A 23,844-nucleotide genomic window follows, 5' to 3' on the forward strand; every position below is an offset into this window, starting at 1 on the left:
CCTCCCTTCAGGTAGTTGAAGGCTGCTATTAAATCCCCCCCTCACTCTTCTCTTCTGCAGACTAAACAAGCCCAGTTCCCTCAGCCTCTCCTTGCAAGTCATGTGCCCCAGCCCCTTGAACATTTTCGTTGCCCTCTGCTGGACTCTCTCCAGTTTGTCCACATCCTTTCTGTAGTGAGGAGACCAAAATTTTCCAGAGGTGGCCTCACCAGTGCTGAATAGAGGGGAATAATCACTTCCCTCCATTTGCTGTCAGTGCTCCTACTAATGCAGCCCAACATACCATCAGCCTTCTTGGCAACAAGGGCGCACTGCTGACTCATATCCAGCTTCTCATCTGCTGTCATCCCCAGTTCCTTTTCTGCAGAACTGCTGCTTAACCAGTTGGTCCCCAGCCTGTAACAGTGCATGGGATTCTTCTGTCCTAAGTGCAGGACTCTACACTTGTCCTTGCTGAACCTCATCAGATTTCTTTTGGCCCAATCCTCCGATTTGTCTAGATCACTCTGGATCCTATCTCTACCCTCCAGCATATCTACCTCTCCTCCCCTCTTAGTGTCATCTGTGAACTTGCTGAGAGCGCAATCTATCCCATCGTCCAGATCATTAATAAAGACATTGTACAAAACTGGCCCCAGGACCCACCCGAGGCACTTCCCTTGATACCAGCTGCCAACTAGACATCGAGCTGTTGATCACTACCCATTGAGCCCGACAATCTAGCCAGCTTTCTTTGTCCACTAGTCCAATCCATGCTTTTTTAACTTGCTGGCAAGAATACTGTGATAGACTCTTATCAAAAACTTTGCTAAAGTCCAGATATATCATGTCCACTGCTTTCCCCATATTCTCAGAGCCAGATATCTCATCATAGAAGGCAATCAGGTTGGTCAGGCATGACTTGCCCTTGGTGAATCCACATTGACTGTTCCTGATCACCTTCCTCTCCTCCAAGTGCTTCAAAATGGTTTCCTGGAGGACCTGCTCCATGATTTTTCCAGGGACTGAGTTGAGGCTGATCGTTCTGTAGTTCCCCACGTTCTCCTTCCCTTTTTTTTTAAATATGGGCACTATAATTGCCTTTTTACAATTGTCTGGGACCTTCCCCGATCGTCACAAGTTTTCAAAGATAATGGCTCTGCAATCACATCAGTTAATTCCCTCAGCACCCTCAGATGCATTAGATCTGGACCCAGGGACCTATGAATATCCAACTTTTCTAAATAGCTCTTAACCTGTTCTTTCACCACTGAGGGCTACTCACCTCCTCCCCACACTGTGTTGCCCAGGACAGCAGTGTAGGAGCTGACCTTGTCTGTGAAGACCGAAGCAAAAAAAGCATCGAGTACTTCAGCTTTTTCCACATCATCTGTCACTACGTTGCCTCCCCCATTCATTAAGGGTCCCACACTTTCCCTGACCTTTTTCTTGTTGCTAACATATCTGTAGAAACCCTCCTTGTTACCCTTCACATCCCTTCCTAGCTGCAACTCCAGTTGTGTTTTGGCCTCCCTTATTACACCCCTGCATGCTCGAGCAACATTTTAGTACTACTCCCTAGTCATCTGACCAAGTTTCCACTTCTTGTAAGCTTCCTTTTTGAGTTTAAGCTCACCAAAGATTTCACTCTTAAGTCAAGCTGGTTGCCTGCCATATTTGCTATTCTTTCTGCACATCGAGGACTCCGGTGGCTCATTAAAGACTAACAGATTAGTCAAATCTGTTAGTCTTTAAGGTGGCAACATACTCCTTGTTGTTTTTGTGGATAAAGACTAACACAGCTACCTCTCTGATACTTTCTGCACATCGGGATGGTCTGTTTCTATGCCCTCAACGCGGCTTCTTTAAAATACAGCCAGCGTTCCTGGACTCGTTTCCCCTCTCATATTAGTGTCCCAAGGGATCCTGCCCATCAGTTTCCTAAGGGAGTCAAAGTCTGCTTTTCTGAAGTCCTGGGTCCATATTTTGCTACTCTCCTTTCTTCCTTTTGTGAGGGTCCTGAACTCAACCATCTCATGGTCACTGCTGTTCACGTGTGGCCTCATGCAGGTGGGTCACTGCATTGTAGCTCCCATGCTGGACTATGGCTGGACTACTGATGAGTTGTTTGACACCCCACCCGGGCATTGGTTACTTTCCTTGCTGTTGCCTCTGGGGAGCTAATATCTGGTTGATTCCCCCAACTTACAGCATGTTTTAGTGACAACAATACTACACAAATTCTCATAACTCATGACATACATACATGGATAGAGAAATGACTTTCAGCAGATCATAAACTTTCCCCTGATACCTTACAAGGCATGCTTTATACGTAAGATCACAATTATGTGAAAATGAGGAATATGGGGGTTACACTACGCTCCCCCAAGGTATAGGTCACAGGAGCGCCAAGAAAAGTAATGGAAAATAAAGTGCTTTTACCTGCCTACCAGAAAAATCATCAAGCCAGGATGGTTCAGGCACACCGCCTGAGTCCAGAAATGGGGGTCAGCGGCCTGCAGTCCACTGTCATCCTAGTCCCAGCAGCAGGGAGGGGGCCAAAAGGGCCACACACTGACCCTGAAGGGAATCTGCCAAAATGTTAACTCACTATCTTGCTGCATTCACTTTTCCATTAAGCCCTCTCTGCACCATGAAAGTGCTCTGAGAAAAGGATCTAGAGGCAACTGCAGGCAGTGAACTTCCTGGCAGTGTGGCTTCAGTGCCCTTCTGCTTGGGAACATTGGGGGCAGAGGGCCCCAGAACTGCCTCAGATGGCCCTCAAGCTTTCATGAGATATCAGGGGATCTACAGGTTTTGGGAGCTGAACACAGCAGGAGATGGAAGGGATCAAAATAGAATAGAACCTGACAGATCCCTCCACATGCACACACGGCTCCTTTGTCGATTTTTCTGTGAGAAGGAGCAATCAGGATCATGAATCTTCTCTCAAAATTAGATGACTTTTAAAATAACATGCTATTCAGATCACTACCCCTGACAAAGTGCAAGAATGCTGCTGTGAATGCCAAAGATCTGCAGCCCTTACTCATTGCCTGAATCTGCTTTGGTCACATAAAATGAAAGCATAAAAAAAAAACCACTTAGATGGAAGGGTTTCTTGTTTTTTATCTCTCTGTATATTGCGGAGGGATTAAAAGCAAGAATGATTATTCTTTTTCTTTGGAAGCAGAGAACATGCCTGGTGGAACAGTTACAGCACAACCTTCCACCAGGAGAGAGGAAAAATAAAAACTGGCCTGTCTGGATGCAGAATGGGACCATATTCTGAGCAAAAGAAATGCCAGCTTTGATTAAAAAAATAAATTAATTCCAGCCCGTCCCACTTGCAGTGAGAAATCCCACGTCAGGGCTGAAGAATCCGTGCACACAAGTTTTGGAACCAGCCTGTATTTAACCTGGCCCTACGTGTGCCTTAGAAGGTTATAAATCCAGACAGCTGATGGGCTTGTGAGGAAGAAAGATTTATGCCTTTTTGCCACTGTTCCAGCATTTTGTGGTCAAGATTGCAAGTCCTGTTGGAAAGAGTTAGTCATGTTTTTATTAAGAGGAGAGTGAGCTTTTTTCCTTGAAGCACAAAGTACCGCACAGACCAACTAGCCCTCTTTATAAAGGAGTGACAGCCCCAAGGTATTGATGATCATTTTTCAGAAAAACATCTTTTACCCTTCTGTCTCTCCCAGTGCAATGTATTTCTATGAAGTTTCCTGCCCCAACACCCCCATTTACAGTTTTGAAATACTTGCAGCTATGTACAATTGCTAATTGATTTCCAGATACTGTGATGAGGGCCAAAGACATATCTAGACATATAGGTACCCTCCACCCCCAAATAGCTTGAATGTGTTGATCTTCACAGCACACTAAACAACCCATTTCTTCTCCCTAGCTTTTGGAGAGGGAGGAGTTTGCTGTAAGCTGCTGGTATGAATCTGTGGTAAAGGGAGTGTTTTTCTGGTTTGGGAAAGCTGCTGTGTTTGGTTTTGTTGGTCTGTATTTTTAGAGTACACCAAAAGGAACCTGCCTAGAGCTTTTCAGATAGTCCTAAAAAAAAAATTCCTCTAGAAATCTAAAGAAGTAAAAATGTATTGGAAGGTGGGGAATCCCAGATTTCAAGTTTACATCTGTGCAAGAAGCAAAGGGACTGTCCATGGAAAATTACCCAAAGGGAGTATGAAAACTGTTACAAATATGGAATCAAGGGTGGAAAGTGGTAAGAACCCTCATTTACGACCCCCTTCCCAAAATAAAGACACCTCAGGCTATATCCATGCCCTGCAAGGTAAAGCAAAAACACAAAGTTCTCCTCTTGGTTCAATTATTTGTTAAATAAAATGCAGTACTGTATAATTTAGTATAAGAACCTCAAGGGCTGAGTAGCACAGTGAACTCCTGCCTTACACTTCACTTCTAATTATCTAGGTTAAAAATCTTGATTTAGGTGACCTAAATTGCCTCGCACTAGTTCCTATGTAACACACCCTCAAATCACTGTCTAGTTGGAAAATCTCCACCTCTCACACACAAGTAGGAAAGCAGTGAGTGTTGCAGCATGTATAAACAAAGCCATGCAGAAGCCCTAGTCTAAGATAGCAAAGATAGCAGAAGCAAACAGCATTAGATTAGTGCAATCACCTCTTGGCTTTTCTAGCCCTCTGGTCTCTCCGTTTGACCAATCAAAATCAACAGGGATTATTTGCCTTCACCTGCACTTGGTTTCTAATTTTCTCTCTTCCCCATTAAGAGTTTTCATCTGTGTTTCACCTAGATAGCTAAAAACAAAATCCTAATCCAAGCTATTAACTCTGTGTCTGCCAGACCAGCGTTCATTCTCCAGATAAATGGACCAGGCATTCTTACTAGTGCATGATTCTCTCCAATGTGGGATCTACACGTCTTCCCATTTGTAAAGAGGCAACAAACACTTGCCAATTCTGATCCTCGATGAGAAAAAGCTCCCTATTTTTATGATTGTGTCACAACCATAAATATCTGTATGGGCTCAAATACAGCATTTTAAGGAGCCAAGTTCTCTGCTGGTGTAATTGGGTGAAACTCCATTAAGGTCAATGGAGCTGCACCAATTGACACCAGCACCGAACTTTGCCCAAGGTGTCCATATGAGAGGGGAAATGGGGTATTAGTTACTAACTCCTGGATGTAAAGGGAGCAGGGGGGTTCTAGGGGAAGAGCTAGCAGGCTTTTAATTCCAGCTGCACTATTAATACTGCAAACAAAGCCTTGCCCTGCAAAACTAAATGGTTCAGAATCTGATACTGCAAAAGAAAATTTTCATTTATACTCTCACTCTTTACACATAGAGACAACACTGCTTGGTAGCTGAAAATAGAACAACATACCAATGAGGTTTTCCAATTGGAGACCATTGCCTTTCCCCTCTCCCCTGTCTTGCAATTTAGTGCATCAGGCAAACATGTTTTATTCTAATTACTCTGTCAAGGGAAAGGAAAGAACCTGCTGCATGAAGAATTATGACCTTATGTCATATGATCCTAATTTATAAATAAAACAATAAAATATTGCTGACACTCCACACACAGTCCAGAACTTGGAACATCAGTAAATCCCTTTTTAAAGGAATCTGTAAATTTACTTCATGAAGGAGATGACAGCAGTATATATTATAAAGCATAGCGCAGATAGGCCAGCATGTTGGTTTTCTCACTCCTGACGTGCAGCACCCCCTGTTATTCCAGTCCTGGGTTCCCCAATCAGCTCTGCCAATGTAACTCAATGCCAAGTTACAACACCCCTGCTATTTCAGTCCTGACTCTGGAAAACATGTCCAGTTGTGCGAACTTGCATGATGGCTTTGCTATGAGGATGCCTGAGGGTTAAATTGAGAAAGCCCTTGGATCTGAACGAGGGTGAAACAAATAGATTGGGAGGCACTCCAGGAAGCGAGGTCGATCACCTTTCATTATGTCTGAAGATGCTGAATGGGGACAGTATCCGTTAACAGATCATTTTAGTTCCCTATTACTTGAGTTACTCAAATGTTCTGTCAAATAATGATCCAGATAAATTTCAAATAAAATATCCAGAAGTTAGTTATACCTGATGGTAAGAAAAAAACTTGTGTTGCGTTGAAATGTTAAACCAGGAGTTGCCAACCTGAGCCTGAGAAAGAGCCAAAATTTACCAATGTACATTGCCAAAGAGCCACAGTTATACATCAGCAGCCCTCATTAGCTCCCAGCACCTCCTACTCACTGGCAGCCCTGCCAATCAATGCCTCCCTCTCCCTCCCTGCACCTCCCAATCAGTTGTGTGGATTGCAGGAGGCTCTGGGGGGAAGGAGCAAGGGTACGGCAGGCTCAAGGGAGGGGGAGGGAAGGGAGGTAGTGGGGGCAGAGCCTGTGGCAGAGCCAGGGGTTGAGCAGTAAGCAGCCCCCGGCACATTGGAAAGTTGGGCCTGTAGCTCCAGCCCCGGAGTCAGTGCCTATACAAGCAGCCACAGATTAACTTCTGAAGAGCCGCATGTGGCTCTGGAGCCACAGGTTGGCCATCCCGTGTTAAACTATTATGTACCATACTACTGATTTGTTCATTTTTGTTACATACCCCATTAGAAAGGCGTCTATCACAAAGCAACTCAGCAATACAAAATCAACCAGAAAGGACCAAGCAGCCCAAATACCCAGGCATACGGAAATGGGGATCAACAGACTCCAGATCCCACTCCTCACTCTGCAGTTACTCACTGTTTGACATTGGCAAGTAGGTTAAGCACCCAATGCTTCAGTTTTCCCTTCTGTCACACAGGAGAATGGGACCTGCCCAGCTTTGTTACAGCAGAGCTTGTCCAATGATTTCAAACCCTCCTAATTAACAAATTATTCACCAATTGGTGATGGGACAAATTCTGAATGATGTATCTGAAAAATTAGACCAGATCCTTAGCTGGTGTAAATCAACACAGCTCCATTGACTTCAATAGATCTGTGCCAATTTACATCACCTAAGGATCTGACCCTTTGCATTTGACCATATAGACAGCTAGTGGAACAGTGAAAAAAATGTATATGAAGCTGATTTATTCCACAATTTGTGCCCCCAAATGTCAAATATGCAATGTGAAAATACTACTTGACCAACAGTAGTACAGGAGTTTGGAGATCCTTGACTGAAAGGTAGCAGATGGTATGGCCTCTCACAGCAGTGAAGTAAATGGAGTTATTTCTAACGTGCACCATGTAAGAGGAGAATCAGACTCTGTAATTGCACAGATTGTTCACTGTGATTATTCTATGAGGGTGAAGGTGATAGGCTGGTTGGTATAACTGGGGCTGGGTTAGGGGTGGCAGGTGGGATGAGTTTCCATCCGTGTGTTGTGAAGAATTAACTGAACTATCAGAGCACTATCCACAACCTAAACTGCTCTTTCTTCCCTCAGTTCACCTAACTATAACATTGGGGAAGGCCTACACTAGAAGTGCTACATCTACTAGTGTTTCGGGCACCATGGAAACACTATCATTCTCAGGGTGTTAATGGGACAGTCATGAGTGCACATATTGCTGGAGGGGATACTAAGAAATGGGAAACAGGAAAGGGAATAGAGGGAAAATATTGGATTCTGATATTTGGATTTTAGACCACAGATGGGTGGATGGGGATATGGTGATGCTGACATTGGGCTGGCCTAGGCTTTCGTTATTGGTATTTTTTTCTATAACTGGTCTGTAATGTGGAATGACAAACGTACAGTAAGAAAACCAATTTTCTTTTCTGTGTTAAGGAATTCAGGGTCCCTCAGCGTTCTCTGCCCATCCCTCAGGTCTCTGCTTCCCCCTGCACCACAGGCTCCTCAGAGCCAGCAGGGAAGCTCAACTTCCTAAGAAGGTAGGAATGTCCTCCTCAGACATTTAACGATGCTGCTAATGCCCATGGACATTTTATGTAATTAATGCATTTGTTTCTCATGAGAGAATGTGTTTAGTGAGTGAAGTATACAAGGTGAATTACCTTCAGCTGCCCTTTTGAAGAAGACTTTGCAGCTGCCGCAAGTGAGAGCTCCGTAGTGGCACCCAGAAGCTTCATCGCCGCAAATCAGGCAAGTCTTCTGCGGTGGAAAGTAATAGTCAATGGGCAGAACGTGGTCCCTGCCAGCCTCCAGCCTTCAGGGATAAAAGAGAAAGGGAGCAAGATAAAGAGAGTCAACAAATATGGTCTAGGTGAGCTGTGGGTGAGCTCAGCGTGCACTGCTTGGGAGACTGTTCACTTCAAAACACTAGACTCAAGAAACAGGAAGGGTCACACCTATGAAGACGGGAAGCAATAGAGCTGAGGCTTCACTCTGACAACAAACTAGTTTCACGCTAGTGTCACCCTGCTGACTTTGGCAGGGTGATTACTCTTATAGTATGAGTGATAGCAGCATCAGGCCCAGGGCTCATAACTCAGTCCTGTCTTGCTGAGGGCTTCCGGGGGTTAGATCTGTAAGGTGCCTCTTTGGAACAGGCCATTGTACAGCCAATTTAGCTGGCAGGACTCAAGCCCAAATGCGGTATAGCACTGCAAACACCCTGCATTTTCAGTTGGCTATTTGGGCCAAATCCATCGAAGTCAGTGCTGTTTCGCTGAGGATTAATTTGGCGCTTTGATTTTTAATCTGAACAGTTTAATTTTTGCAGTACCATCAAGCCTCTTGCAGGCGGCTCCTCTCCTCTCTCTTTCTCCCTGCTAGGTTTGCAACACATCTCTCTCTGAAGGCCCAGTGGAAGCTGCATAGACCTACTTTCAGTTAAGGATGGGCAGACAGGACTCCTTCTATCACTGATCCAGTGCAGATGGAGAAGTCCCTATTGAAAACAGGAGGCACTTGCTCCCCTCACACCAGGTTTGAGAGTGCTGTCTCTGCTGTGCTCCCTGCATCTACTGGCCTACAGAGACAAAGTTCAGATCCAAACATTAATCCTGTGATCTCCTATGCAGGACTAATAGCTAGAACCGAGCCAGAGACCATCTTCGTTTTCTGCCTTTGTACAATGCCTAAGGCAAGGGGGGTCCTGTTCTGTGAATGGGGCTCCTACGCACCAGGCAATGCAAATCATAAGTCATAATCATATTTTATGAAATAGTGAAGTTTCCATTGATATCCCAAGAGTTGCAAACATCCATGCCACTGAACCAATACCTTAAATGGAACGATTTGGCTCCATAACTCTCTTCAGTCATGTCTCAAAAACATAGTCCAAGAGGGGAGTGGATAGCTCAGTGATCAGCAATGGGCTATAAAGTATTTCATTACAAGGTCACTGGTATCAGCAGTGATCAAAGTTCACTGTGGAGTCAATCTAATTCCTCACAGGCATAACAAAACACACCCCAAAAACTCAGCTACAATCACCACCATTGGCTATTCAGCTGACAGGCCAAAGACTGAACTCCTTTCTTAGACCTAGAGATGGCTTCACCTGTCAGGGCTAAGATCCTTGTCACGGAGGGAGAGTGAATGATGCTGCTGCTGCACTCCATGTGTGTGGTACCCCCTTGGTAGAGAGATGACTTCAGTCACCAGAGCTGTCAACACAGCACTCAAATCCCTCTCAAACAAGCCCCTGCAACCCTCACTGCATAAAGAAAACAGCAGGGCACGAAGTCCTGCCACAGCACTTCCCTTTGGTGAGCCAGCCACCATTACAACTGCCAGTGAAACAGCAGGACTCAGTTATGCGCAGAAGTGCTGTGCTGACTGGTAAAACACTCAGGCTGAAAGAAGGAATTCTTTTAAACAAGTCTATCAACTAATGTAAAACTGTCCAACAGGTTGTGGGGATGGGCCCCTCTCCCCACTCCCACCAAATTAAATATTTCACCTGAACCTTTCCTCCTCCAAAGGAGCACTCTCATATCTCCAGTGCAGCCCTGAGGACAATATCTTTCCTTCCCCCTACCCCAAAATCTCTATCCCATTTGGAATGCATGACCACCTTCAAGAAGCTGTAACTGGCCAGAAAGTTCTTTGCACTCCAGCCCACCAGTGATACTTATTAAACATCTAAGGGGATTGCACATTCCCGCCCCATGCTCGCTCAGCTTTGTTACCATCAGCAGGAGACAGGGCTGGTGAATCAAACCTGGGTTTGTAACACGCTAATACAGAGCAGGGACTGGGACAGAGCATGGGCGTGCACTAGGATGATGCAGTAACCCCCTTGAGGTGAAGTAATAGCTCAATCTCCTCCCAATGCACTGGCCAGCAGAGCCAGCTGGCTGTGTGGAGTGAGGGGAGCAGTCTGCACCCCGCATAAAGATGTGGTAGCAGATGAGCTGTCTCTGTGTGCCAGAGGGAGCTCTGGAAAGCATATTATCTCCCACAAGGCAGAATGCCTCCTGCTTCCTCAGGGTAGCTCTGCATCCCACCCCACCATGGGCTATACCCAAATGGCACAATGTACAAATATCAAATTTCATTCAGAACAATAACAATACATGGTGAAGTGCATGTTTTTCTTATCTAACCACTTAACTGTCATCTTACACCTATTAATCTACAATTCAGAGCCTTTTCTCTGACATGAAAATTTATGCCTTTAACCTGTCCTCTGATATACATTATGTGTGGCTGTGTAACTCACTAAATCACATATGTTCAGCAGTTGATTTTCAAGAAGACATGGCACGAAGACAGTGTATCAGAGTTATCAGATAATGCATGTACTGGCAGTGACATTGGGAAGTTCTATCATATTTTATTGTTAGTTATTATTTACGATTTGTTTGCAGTAACACCTACAGAGTGCTAGGCAAATAATGCTTAATATCACGTAATATGGAAAGGGACACTAACATCTGTTTGGCTCAAATTTTAACCTGCCTTTTCTTCTATCCGTTTGCAAAATCCATATAACCTCTAGATCTAGTTTAACCCTGCACATACTTTAATAAATGTGCTACTGAAAATCAAACTAGGAGCAAGCAACCCTTCGATAACAAATCCTACAATCCTTACTTGGTTGAATAATCGTTACACACAGGAAGAAATGTTGCAGGATAGCACTCTTAATGTGAACAAATGATGGAGAAAACCAAACAAAATTACCAAGGAAACAGATGACAGTTTCAATCTTCCAGGGAGCTGATTACAAACAGTGAGGAAAATGTTCTGAAAACTCCCTCCAGTTTCCTATTTTCACTGTCCAGTGCTCCTGTCACTTACACAGACCTCAGAGCATAGTGACGCTTCCTGGTGGTTCCCCCTAGTCCCACCCACAACTGTAATCTATCATGGATTCAGTCTATATTTATCTGTCATTGGACTGGTTCCCATTAGCCTTTGCCCAGTGTGCCTGTGTGCTCTGCAGTATCATAGGCATTTCTGCACTTTGGCATATGATTCAAAAGGAAGCCTGTGCACTCAGGAAGAGCTGCCTGTTAAAATAAGGCTAAATTAAACAAATGAACATGCATTATTTGCAGATCCCAGTTCCCAACTTTTCCCACTTGAGTTCCAGCTCTTTATTATTTCATAATGGATTTATATTTTTGCTACTCTAAACTGATAGCATTGTCACATGAAACAGGAGTGCTGTTTGTTGTACGTTTCTTTATATGAGTTTCACAATTAGTTAGGCAAAGCAGGTTATTAAAAGCTTATTTAAAATGTAGGGCTGAGGTCCTGCATCCCTAATCCCATGAGTAACTCCAGTGAGACTTCTCACATGAGTACAGGCTGCAGGGTCAAACTCTTAAGCCTTGTCTACATAGGAAAGTTTTACTAGATGTACCAATGTAGTTGTACCCCTAGACTTCCCTTATTCTGGACATACTTACTCTGGTATGAGTGGTTTTTTTTAGTTTAGCTTAACCCCTCCCTTCTCAAGAGACGTAAGCTCAACTGAAAAAAGGCCACTCTTATACCAGAAGAAGAGCGTCCACTTCAGGGAGAGGTTGGTGGGTCAGTATAACTATATTGGTTTAAATTCACAATTAGATTATACCGACAAAACTTTCCCATGTAGAAAAGGCCTTGTATTCTGTGAACATAGGGTCAAAAATTTTAAAAGGACGTTTACTATCAGCCACAAAACAGACTTTCCTTAAAGGACAGTATCGCTGCAGTCTGCCTTTCAACTAGTTTAGGGCCAGATTTTCAGAAGCATGCAAACACTTTTTAAAGTTTCACCCTTAAAGACAGAAGATAAAATCCTGGACTTATTGAAGTGAATGGGAGTTTGCTGTTCACTTCAATGGGGGCAGGATTTCACCTAATAGCTCAAAGGTCTAATTCTGCATTCACTTGCACTATTGTAAACCAGGGACAACTCCAGTGAAGTCAATGGAGCTAGAGGGTGTAAGTGAGATGAGAATCAGGCTTGGCTTTGTCTCTACATTTACCTACCTGATCTAGCTATCTGCTACATCATTCAGTAATGTTCTCACCTTTATGCCCCTCACTCCATAGCTATACAGAGTCCTCCCGAGCTGCAGCTGAAGATCAAGACCAACAATTTAATTCTACAGTCCAAAAGTTAACTGAATTTTGGGAGCAATTTTCTCTTCTTTTTAATTAGATGTGGTGATCAAAATAAATGCCAAGTTACACTGGAAGTTTCCTTTAGAGAAAAGTTTGAGTCTAAACTGGCTGTCCATGTCCTTTTTATTAAAGAATAAGGAGCCACACTTCTGGGGACTATTCCATTGTGCAGTCACAGAACACTGATGATTTCAATTTACAAGGCTGTAAATTTATGTTCTCTTTTATTTGACAGGTAGATTAAATGGAATGAGATATATGCTTACTGCAATATAACTGCTATATATTATGCATGTGCTAATGCTATAAACATTTTGTTACATTGTCCTCTCGTCCTTTTCCAACTTGTCTATTTTTTCCACCCTTTGCATCCCAGCTGTTATAGGGATGGTGAACCCCCGTGGTGCATGGATTGTCTTCTTTGGAGCATGTCTGTACAGCACCTAGCACCCAGGCACTTGTCCTCAACTGAGGTTCCTAGACACTACTGTAATACAGGTGGCACAAAAATAACAGTTTTGCAGCAAATGTCCTCACACTGCAGGACTTGCTGCTGTCCTAAACACACCACTCAATTCTCTTTTAATGGTCTTCCATGTTTTTCTTTCCATTGGATAGAGTCTGAAATCTGAAAATTACTTAATTTATCCTTTTCCACATGGCAAATCTTAAATTCTTCCTCCCCTTATCCTATCTATTTATTATGGAAAAGAAGTAAATATGCCCCCCTGTTGTTTACCTCTCCATTTCTGCAGCAGCTGTTTTGGTGATATCAGCATGAATGTGCAGTCCTGGAACGAGCAATTTTTGTAGCTTAATTGCTTAAAGCTTCAAGGCAAGATAATAATTAAAGCTGGTCAGGCACAACACTGACATGGCAGATTTTAAAATAATTCTCGGCAACAGATTTGTGTGTCCATGTATGTGCACGTGTGTGTGCACATGCTGATGGGTATCTCTAGCAATACCCCTTCATCCAGTCTCTAATTTTGCACACCCATTTTTGCACAAATACTAGCATTTAGACGCTTAACCACTTGATTTGCGGGCACAAACAGTTAGATTTCCAACTGTAGATACAAAAGTAGAGATCTTGGGTAGTAAGGCTCACTGGGCCAAATTCATCCCTGGTGTAACACCACTAACTTCAATGAATGTATATCATGGAAGAATTTGGCCCCTGTGGCTCCTCCATTTGTTTAGTTTAACATCAATACAGCCTTATTGTGATCAGATCTGCAAAGCCAACAGAGCTTCAAAAGATTATGTCCTGCATCATCAACCAAACTGCTAACCAAGTTCCTGTCCCAGGATCTTTATTGCTGGAAGCCATTGTCAATGATGGATGAAGCAGAATGAAAGCTACTTAATTTGATCTTAGCGGGAGAGCAGTTGTTTTTTATTTTTACCTGTAAGATGAAGATATTATAAAGTATACATGAATAAGTTAGTGAGACAGAACGAGGATAACAACATGCTGCTGTGGAAGAGTTACTTTATACAGCAGTGCTACAGAAAGTGGGTCTAACTGTGAGCCTAACATCAATGAGTGCCCAGTTCAGAAATGAGGCTGGCAAACTATCAGGACATATTTAAATCTATAATTCCATGGCAAAGGTGGAAATTAGTGTCGTGCCTGCCAGCTGGGGACAGACCCTAGAATAGGCTTAACCCACCTGCCAAGACCACATCTAGTTGTCTAGGCAAGGTGCATGTGCCTTTCTTGCACATGAGCAAATGGAACATTCAGATTACTGCAACCAATGCTTTGAACAGGCCCTTGTGGTATGTAGGTAGCAATTATTCTAGTTGTGCCAAAAGGGAGCCTCACCTTCTTGGCACCTTGGGATGGAAGGCGATGTGGAGAGCCTAGATATGCTAGAAGTTGTTCTAAGTCGACCCTACCACTAGTAAGATCATGAATAACCAAGAGCAGTTGTAGTTCCTAAATCTCTGAACACAAGGAATTGGCAAGCAGCAAGCACATGCTGTGTTACTTAAGACTTTTCCTCTATATAAATAGGCATTTCTAGTTCTTTTTAAAGTCCTCTGGTCTCACCCACTGCACACTGCTGTCCTCCTCCAGGTATAAACAAAGAGCTTCTAGCTGTGAACTCTAAAGCACACAACTAGAGTTTGAAAAAATGTGTGGCAAATGTCACAGTAACTTGCTAATTCAAAGAATGAAGATAGCGCCGTGCAAGCAGACACAACTTGTGTAGTAATGACGTGGGATAGAGATTCCAGACTCAGTTCATGACTAGAAGGCCAAGGTCAGAACTGCTCACAAGGGAGCAAAACAGCTTTCAGAGGGGAGATAAAAAAACAGCCTCTCTTGCTTCTTGGCACAGGAAGAGGACTTTTAGTATCATGCTGGCAGGGCACTATAGGAAGAATAATACATCAAGCCGTAGCTCAATCAGCATACAGATAACTTCCTCGATTGAGAGCTATTTATCCTTCATAGTAAGCATCTGTTTATCAACAGTTAATTTCTCCAAATAGCCTGGCACACCCAAAAAGCCGGGCACAGCCATAGACGAGAACATTCAACCCCTCTCCCACCGCTCACACTAAACTTTCCACCTGAGTAATAAAACTTATACCCTTTTCAAGAGGAACCAAAGCACTAAGCTCTGCAATTCATCTTATGCAACGTCAAAACTCCTCATATGCTGTCTCTCCTGCAATGCTCAGGATCTTGTGATCATTAAGAGGGAGCAGGAAATAGCAGGTTTGCTTCCCTTCCATATCTATATGGCTCCTGCAGGCCATTCCTTATTAGAAAGTGTCTCATGACTGTTTTATTGCTAGCAGTTCCATCACTAAGCATCCAGCATGCTAATCAGACACTACACACATCAGTGACATGCTCTATGCCCTCTATGATTCAGTGATGATCAACTGAACAAATCTTCCAGACCACCACATTTGGCAAAGTGGCTTAATCCTCCACTACAGCCGACACCACCAATAACAGTCCAGGAATCTTAAAGGAGAAGTAACGAACTTGTGCTGATTCTCCCATTATTTCATCAGCCAAGCATTTTAACTGTAATGTAATATTACTTAAAAGTACCTGCTGAAATATTAAACCATTCTGGATGACAGCGATCATGTCATTGGAAAAGCACAATGAGCCAGATTCTTGCCTGTGCCAAGTCTATCGTGGGCACAGCTGAGCTGGTTATGACTGCACGTTTCAGGGGTGCTCTCCACCAGCAGTTTCTGACCCCCGTTGGGCTGTTTACCAGCCGGGGATCATCAGAGTGCAGTAGCACATTAGTCACAGACCTTCTTGCCCCAACATGCCTAGAGAGATTTGGCTGCTTTTCAGCCCAGTTCCACTGCCACTTCTGAAAATCTGGCTGATTGTTTTGGATTAGCAACCAAGCCATGAACTGAAAATGCACTTATTCTCGAAGTGAGAGGAGACAGCACTCCTGCCCCAGCTTAAGTACTGCTGTGCGTGAGTTACCATGATGTGGTCACTGGTAGTAAACATTGGCTCTAAAATGGTACTCGCCGTACATTACACTTTAAATAAATAGTACTTGAATAAGCAATGTCATGTCAGTGAAAGTGCAAGGCTCGTGCATGGATAAGGCAAGGCATGCAAGGATTTATGTTTCAAGTCAAAATGCAAGGAACATGCCTAGCTTGAATACTCTTGCCTATTCCATGTACTTCAAGCATGAATGATCCAGGCACTTTTGTACATTGATATTTGATTGACATTAATTGAGTCCTTAATTTGTTGTCATTGTCTGAGCTGCACTGATTTAAATTGCAAGTTTTGCCTAGGATCTTCAAACCATCCCATTCTTTAAACTGCTTTGAGAAGTTTAATCTGTAAACACACAGTCTTGAACACTGACTTTTGTTTCCCTTCTCTAAATAGCCTTGAGTTTGTTTCCAGACTGACCATCTCTTGTTTTTATGTGTGGTTACTGGGGGCGGAGGTGGAAGATAGCATCCCTGTGAGAGCAATAAGTATGGCGAACAATAGGTGCATGTCTGTGGTAAACACAAAACAGAACACTGTCTTCATTTTGATATTAATAAACATTAGTATGATACTAAGGAAGTTCCAGACTGCTCTGGCAAGAAGACAGAGGGCAAACAGATCCAGCACAACTTCCTAATGAAGGTCTTCTAAGTCAGTGGTCCTCAAACTAGGGCTGCCGCTTGTTCAGGAAAAGGCCCTCGCAGGCCGGGCCAGTTTCTTTACCTGCCGCATCCTCAGGTTTGGCTGATCGTGGCTCCCACTGGCCACAGTTTGGTGCTTCAGGCCAATGGGGGCTGTGGGAAGCAGCACAAGATGAGGGACGTGATGGCTGCCCTTCTTGCAGCCCCCATTGGCCTGGAGCGGCAAACCGCGACCAGTGGGAGCCGCAGTCGGCCGAACCTGAGGATGCGGCAGGTAAACAAATGGGCCCGGCCCGCTAGGGGCTTTCCCTGAACAAGCGGCGGCCCTAGTTTGAGAACCACTCTTCTAAGTAACAGTGGAAGCATCAGGCTGTGCAGCTGATATGGCAGTCATTTCTACACATGGCACACATTCTTATCACTGGATTCAGAGTCCCCCCCTTACCTGGTTTGGTCTTGTATCTTTCTAACGCACTCTGTAGGAAGTACTGGCATACATCCATTATCAAACACTCTAAATCAAGTATTGCTTTTACCCTTAACACTCCACTTACAAACATTTGGCCATTTATTATCCAACCTTTACCGGATCACACTCACTTCTAAGAACCTATCTACACTACAAGACCTGTGCTAGTGCATGGCTCTCTGCCACGAGTAAGGGCATCTGATGTTATAACACATTCTGTTTTCATCGCTGTGTGTGGATGGGAAATCAAGGTTCTGCAGTCATGCTTGGAAAGAACAATTTAGCTTAGAATGCCACCTAAACATCTGTGTGATGAGGTGGCCACCCCACACAGGATTGCAAGGGATTAAGATAGTCAGGCTGGCCAATTAATTCCCCAGGCTGCACCTGGAGGAGGAGCCGGGGAGCAGAGAACTAACTGATCGTAAGTAGGCTCAGCTGTGCAAGAACAGGTGGGGCCTGTAAAGCCAGGAAGGTGGCTACAGACAGGAGGATGCAAGAAGGCAGGGAAGTAAGCTGCAGCTACTCCCTGAGTGGAGGGAGTTGGGAGGCTGGTATCCTCAGAGAGAAGGGAAACCAGATATGTAGAAAGAAGCCCAGGGAAACAGCAACAAGGAGCAGGACCGTGCAGAGACTCTGGCTGCTTGTTATAGGGTCCCAGGGCTGGAACCCATTGTAGAGGGTGGGCCTGGGTTCCCCTACCAGCCACTGGAAAGTAGCAAGGATGTTGGAGATGCCAGCCAGCCAGCCAGCAGGTCTGGAAGGACCTGAATTCCCTGGAAGGAGAGGACTTTAGCGACCTGCCTGGAGGGCCTAGCCATGGAAGAGGAGACTCCAGCCCCTGGAACAAGAGGGGCTGCAGGGTGAGATGATATGGGGAAGACACCAGAAGGGAAGTGCAATGTCTCACAGAGCTAATTCCCAGGATGGCCAGCAGGAGGTGCTGCTAGCAGTGAGTGAACCATGTGACAGTCTGTGCCACTCCCCTTTTTGGACTGTCTTTGCACATGTATATAGACACATTCTCAAAATGTTTCCTAGACCAGGGAGCCCTTTCCTGAAATATACCTTGGGAAAATAGACATAATATGTATCAGTAAGCAAACAAATGGGGAACTCAGCGACCTTATTTCAGCTGTAATCAGTAGCCCTCACACTTCCAGCCAACTTTTGCAAGGACTGTGGAGAGGGGAAACAAGGTTAAACGAGTGAAACAATAACAGCGGCCTATAGTTTTTACACTGGAATGGCTGGCTTGGCAAGTACATACTGCAGTCTTTGCCACATTTGTATGGCCTCTGTGGTAAGTAATGGCTTCCATAGTGCCTGGGGCTTGGGAACAGAAATTGTTGCAAAAACAGCACCCCATGAGCCAATGGGAGCAGCATCAATAGCTCAGCCAGAGAGGGAAAAGATGAAACACCTGAGTTTGGCTGATATAGAATCCATCCATTAAGAAAGTCAAGCACAAACACATCACCATGTTACTTAAGACTGGAGCTCACCTGATTGCAAAGCATGAGAAAACAAAGCAAATAACAACCCATGCTGACAACCATAAGGCCATCACACCTGCACACTGTGACATCCTGGTGACTTGAAAGTCACCTGGAATCTCCAAGGTCAAGACCTTGGTGGGGTCCTTGGTGCACCACAGAAGTGCAACAAGAGCTCTAGCTAGTTCCCAAGGAAACAATCTGTCCTGTGTACCATTTTCTAATTTCATTTAACCTGCACCCTGATCTTCAATTCTATACTCCATTCCCCATGGCAATGAAAGGAAAATGTGACAAAGGAGATTGGAAGTAATGAGATAGTCTTGATCCCTGTGTTCCATGGCCCCAGGAGACACTGGCAAAATGACTAAGGTAGCATTTGCTAAAGATCGCACAAAAAACATTAACTGGATGTTATTTTATTTCACATGCTGCAACAGGTTTGTATTATTGCTTAACAAGATGCTATTCTTATGGTCAGGGAGATAGTTAGTCTCCCCTATTAAATCATTAGGCCTTAATTGAATGCTTTTGAGCAGAAGATATGGGCACCTTGTACAGGTTTTACAAAGGCTATGTATAAATAGGGGGCTTGATGTGAAACTCTGCAGTGGCAAAGGTTACACAGGCAAGTTAATTCAAAAGCAGTTCCAAACCCTGCATGCAAAGAGACAAATTCTGACTTTTGTTCCATCTCCACAGACCACTAGGGCCAATGGCATTGCAAGGGCATGACTGGGAGCAAGATTTAATCCTATGCCCCAAACATCCTGCAGGATTGCTCTTTTTTTCTTTTAAGCAAATGCATGAGCATGATTCGCTCTCTTGAAGGATATGCATGGTATGCATGGAGCTGAATAGGTGTTAACCTGTTTCTTGGTGATAGGGGCCCAGATTTCTACTATTCTTAAACTTAAATCTCCCTAAAAACACACACACACTACATTTCATTACTTTCAATGCTGTGACCAGCCAGCCTCCCTGATCACACATTGCACAGAAGAAAATTCCACACTGGAAAATGTGCATGAGAGAACTGGGGTTAAGGGAGGGAGAAAGGAGTGCAGAAAATGTGAAGGAAATGCAGTGCTGGAAGTGGAATTCTGATCTGTACTCCCAAATGATAAGCATGTTACATTTATATAATGAGTGCCTTCCAACTAAATGTGTTATAATACATTTTGCAAACTTTCACTGGCTGGTTGTGCCAATAATTACTTTAATTCTGCTGTGGGGAAGATTTCTGTGACTCAGGTTGATGTGTTTTTGGAAATTACCTGGTGACCAAAGACCAAAGCTTGTCTCTGCACACATATCCCACCTGCATGTAAATATGATTTGTGTTGCTGCTGTATACAGATTGTAATACTAATGCCATCCTGGGGCATGGCTTCACCCATAAATTAGTCAAAATGGCCTCTGTTCCTAATAGTGAGAACCAGACATAGCAGCTCAGGAAAGTTGTGTTCTGGAACAGCTCCGAATAAACACAGTGACTCATGTTATGTGGCCTAAATTTCCAGGTCTGTAGATGTAGAACAAACAGGAGTGGGTTCCATCCATTGCAGCTCACCAATCTGCTGTAGATGAGTTAGTGCTGACCCTCTCCCTAATTCCCAGGAAGAATCAAAGAACCATCTTTGCTTTGACATAGCTCATATATAAGCAGGGCAACTGCTACACATGTAGAGTGCTTGGTGTGCTTCATGTTGTAGTTGGGACTCTAGGTGATGGGCAAACTTGCACCAGACATGTTCTCTAAGTTAACAAAGATATACTTGGTGGAGGAACCCCAGTGGAGCAAAAGAGGAAAAAAAAACATTGCCAGTAAAGTGAAGGTAAGATTCCAGTTTATGGTGCAGGTATCTGCCAAACCCTTTCCAAGTCATAAGCAGAATCCTGACTGTAGTGTCCTGAGTGATCATCTCTACTCTTTGCTGTATCCCATAGTAGAAACTCCACTGATCCAGAGCAATAATTATTATTATGGACAATAACTTCACACATCTGTGCTTTAGTTATCTGTAAGATGCTTATCACCATGTGACCTTTTCCATGTAGCAGAAGTACAAAGTAGCATTTAGCATTATAAATGCCATAGGTCAGATCCTCAGCTGGTGTAACTTGCTCTAATCTTATTGACCTCAATGGAGCAAGGCAAATTTGCATCAGCTGAAAAGTGATACTATAAGTATGTACACAACTCACTTTGCCAACCAGTGAAGTGAAGCCACCTCTTGGATGAAATGCAGCAGCTGTTTAAGAGAGTAACAGCAATATTATCCAATAGTTCAGAACAAGAAGTGAAAAAAAAGGTGTAAATAGCATACCCAATTTGGAACTGAAGGGGTAAATATGCTAACTCTTTTATTCTTGTAAGGAGCATGCTCCTTACTAAATCACTGACTCTCTTTCTTGCAACACGATATTAATGTGAAAATGATGGAGTCTAGTCAGTTCAATTTGGCATGCTAATACAATACATTAAAGATATCAATCTTGAATGACAATTGGTAGAAAACAGGTGCTCTGAGTTCCATCTTCTGATTAATTGGTGCCAGGTCTGCCAAGGGGAAAAGCGCCCCTACTAAAATTTTTATTGCTATTCACAACCTACATGTAGCGAAAGCAAGCCATATTGTTTTGGAAGAAGCAACAGCCAAATTAGTCATAAATTGTCCCTGCAAAGGCTGACCTTGTTCTTTTGAGGGTTTAACCCTCTGTATTTCTCTCCTGAGATCTTCTTTTGATGGATAAATTAAATAGGTTGCAGCACTATGCAGAACACATACTATTTAATGTTTACAAAGCTTTCTCTCTCTCATATGGTCTGAAAAACTAGCACAGGAAAAACCTGCTAGGGTTCTGTAGAAAGAAAGAGACAGAAACTGAAATGACCAGTCATTGCTATCTTCAGCAAAATTATTCCAAACTGTATTTCCGTTTTCAAGAAAAAGGGATAGGTGCTCACAGTCCACTTGGAAGCATGCAGACTGACAGATCAACAACCAAGTGTAATGTCAAATACCTTTTAACGCTACAGCATCCCCCCAGCCTATCCCTTCAAACCAAATCAATTCCAGCCAAAAAGATTAAGTTGTTGGTCCAAACTTTTCAAAAAACAGTTCCTTAAAAAGACAGTCAACTTGAAAAGTTATGTTTCTGTATGAAAAGGTTGCACAACTACAGTTACAATTAACACCCAAATGACTAAGAGCTAAAGAAGTCACTCAAGGGATTAATAGTTAAAAAGTCAGCAAAATCAAACCAAATAAATCTCCCTTTGCAATATGTTACCTTTGTGCATTGGACACACTCTGTGTGCTGTCAACTTTGCTCTTTGTTCTGTGCAGTCATTTAGGCAGTTACCTTCTTGCTGAAAAAACTCATATCAGAGAGCAATTTTTAAAATACCTTATAAAAACATTAGAATTGTCTTTAAAAAAAATCAGGATATATGATTTTAAATGTGCTTACTCAGAAATGGGATGATTTAAAAATTCATCAATTTCAAATGTTTTAGATTAGCTGTGTCTCTTTAAAACCTTGTGTACTTCAAAAATTGCTACAAATCAGCAATAAATCCTAAGTAGAACCCTACCAAATTCACGGTCCATTTTGGTCAATTTCATAGTCATAGGATTTTAAAAATCATAAATTTCATGACTTCAGTAATTTAAATCTGAATTTTCATGGTGTTGTAATTGTAGGGGTCCTACCCCAACAAAGTCGCACGGTTGCAGTACTGTTACCCTTACTTCTGTGCTGCTGGCGGTGGCAGTGCTACCTTCAGAGCTGGGTGGCCAGAAGTCCAGCTCTGACAGCAGAGCTGCTGCCAGCAGCAGCACAGAAGTGAGGATGGCATGGTATGGTGTTGCCACCCTTACTTCTGCTCTGCTGATGGTGGGGTGCTGCCTTCAGAGCTGAGTGCCGAGTCAAGAGCCGCTGACTTCCAGCTGCCCAGCTCTGAAGGCAACACAGAAGTAAAGGTGGCAATATTGCCCTTAAAATAACCTTGTGATTCCCCCCCTGCAAACCCCTTTTGGGTCAGGACCTCCAGTTTGAGAAACGCTGGCCTGTCCCGTAAAATCTGTACAGCATAGGATAAAAGCACACAAAAGACCAAATTTCATTGGGGGAGATCAGATTTCATGGTCCGTGATGTGTTTTTCATGGCCATGAATTTGGTAGGGCCCTAATCATAAAATGGCACACTGGATTAGACCAGTGGGCCATCTAACCCAGCATCCTGCCAGATGCATCACAAGGAATGACTAAAACAAGGAAATTATTGAGTGATCCATCCCCTAATGTCCAGTCCAATCTTCTGGCAGTCATAGATTTAGGGACACCCAGAGCATACAAAAGCAGCAAAGAATCCTGTGGCACCTTATAGACTAACAGACGTTTTGGAGCATGAGCTTTCGTGGGTGAATACCCACTTCCTCAGATGCATGTCATGCATCTGAGGAAGTGGGTATTCACCCACGAAAGCTCATGCTCCACATGCATCTGAGGAAGTGGGTATTCACCCACGAAAGCTCATGCTCCAAAACGTCTGTTAGTCTATAAGGTGCCACAGGATTCTTTGCTGCTTTTACAGATCCAGACTAACACGGCTACCCTCTGATACCAGAGCATACAGTTGACCATCTTGCTTATAGACATTGATGAACCTGCCCTCCATGAACTTATCTGATTCTTTTTAAAACCCAGTCATACTTTTGGCCTTCACAACAACCCCTGGCAATGAATTCCACAGGTTGACTGTGCATTGTGTGAAGAAATACTGCCCTATGTTTGTTTAAAGTCTGCTGCCTATTAATTTCATTGGGTGACTCCTGGTTCTTGTGTAATATGAAGGGGTAAATAACACTTCCTTATTCATTTTCTCCACACCATTCATGTTTTTATGGACATTATCTATATCAGGGGTCGGCAACCTTTCAGAAGTGGTGTGCCGAGTCTTCATTTATTCATTCTAATTTAAGGTTTCGTGTGCCGGTCATACATTTTAATGTTTTTTAGAAGGTCTCTCTCTACAAGTCTATATATTATATAACTAAACTAGTGTTGTATTGTAAAATGAACAAGGTTTTCAAAATGTTTAAGAAGCTTCATTTAAAATTGAATTAAAATGTTGATCTTACGCCACCGACCCACTCAGCCCGCTGCTGGTCTGGGGTTCTGTTCACCTAGGCCGGCAGTGGGCTGAGTGGGGCCTG

The 23,844-nt window shown here is 43.5% G+C and overlaps 1 protein-coding gene across 3 annotated transcripts in view; it reads right to left on the reverse strand.

The window, feature by feature from the left end:
• AR (androgen receptor) overlaps positions 1 to 23,844 on the reverse strand; it is a 113,109-nt gene that overhangs the window by 50,755 nt on the left and 38,510 nt on the right. For all 3 annotated transcript variants that reach the window (XM_030575673.1, XM_030575672.1, XM_030575671.1), the window contains exon 2: positions 7,993 to 8,144. In XM_030575673.1, coding sequence (XP_030431533.1) covers positions 7,993 to 8,144 — 152 coding nt within the window. The remainder of the gene's footprint in view (positions 1 to 7,992; positions 8,145 to 23,844) is intronic.

The sequence above is a fragment of the Gopherus evgoodei genome, chromosome 9, assembly GCF_007399415.2.
Source record: "Gopherus evgoodei ecotype Sinaloan lineage chromosome 9, rGopEvg1_v1.p, whole genome shotgun sequence".
NCBI classification, from domain to species: domain Eukaryota; kingdom Metazoa; phylum Chordata; order Testudines; family Testudinidae; genus Gopherus; species Gopherus evgoodei.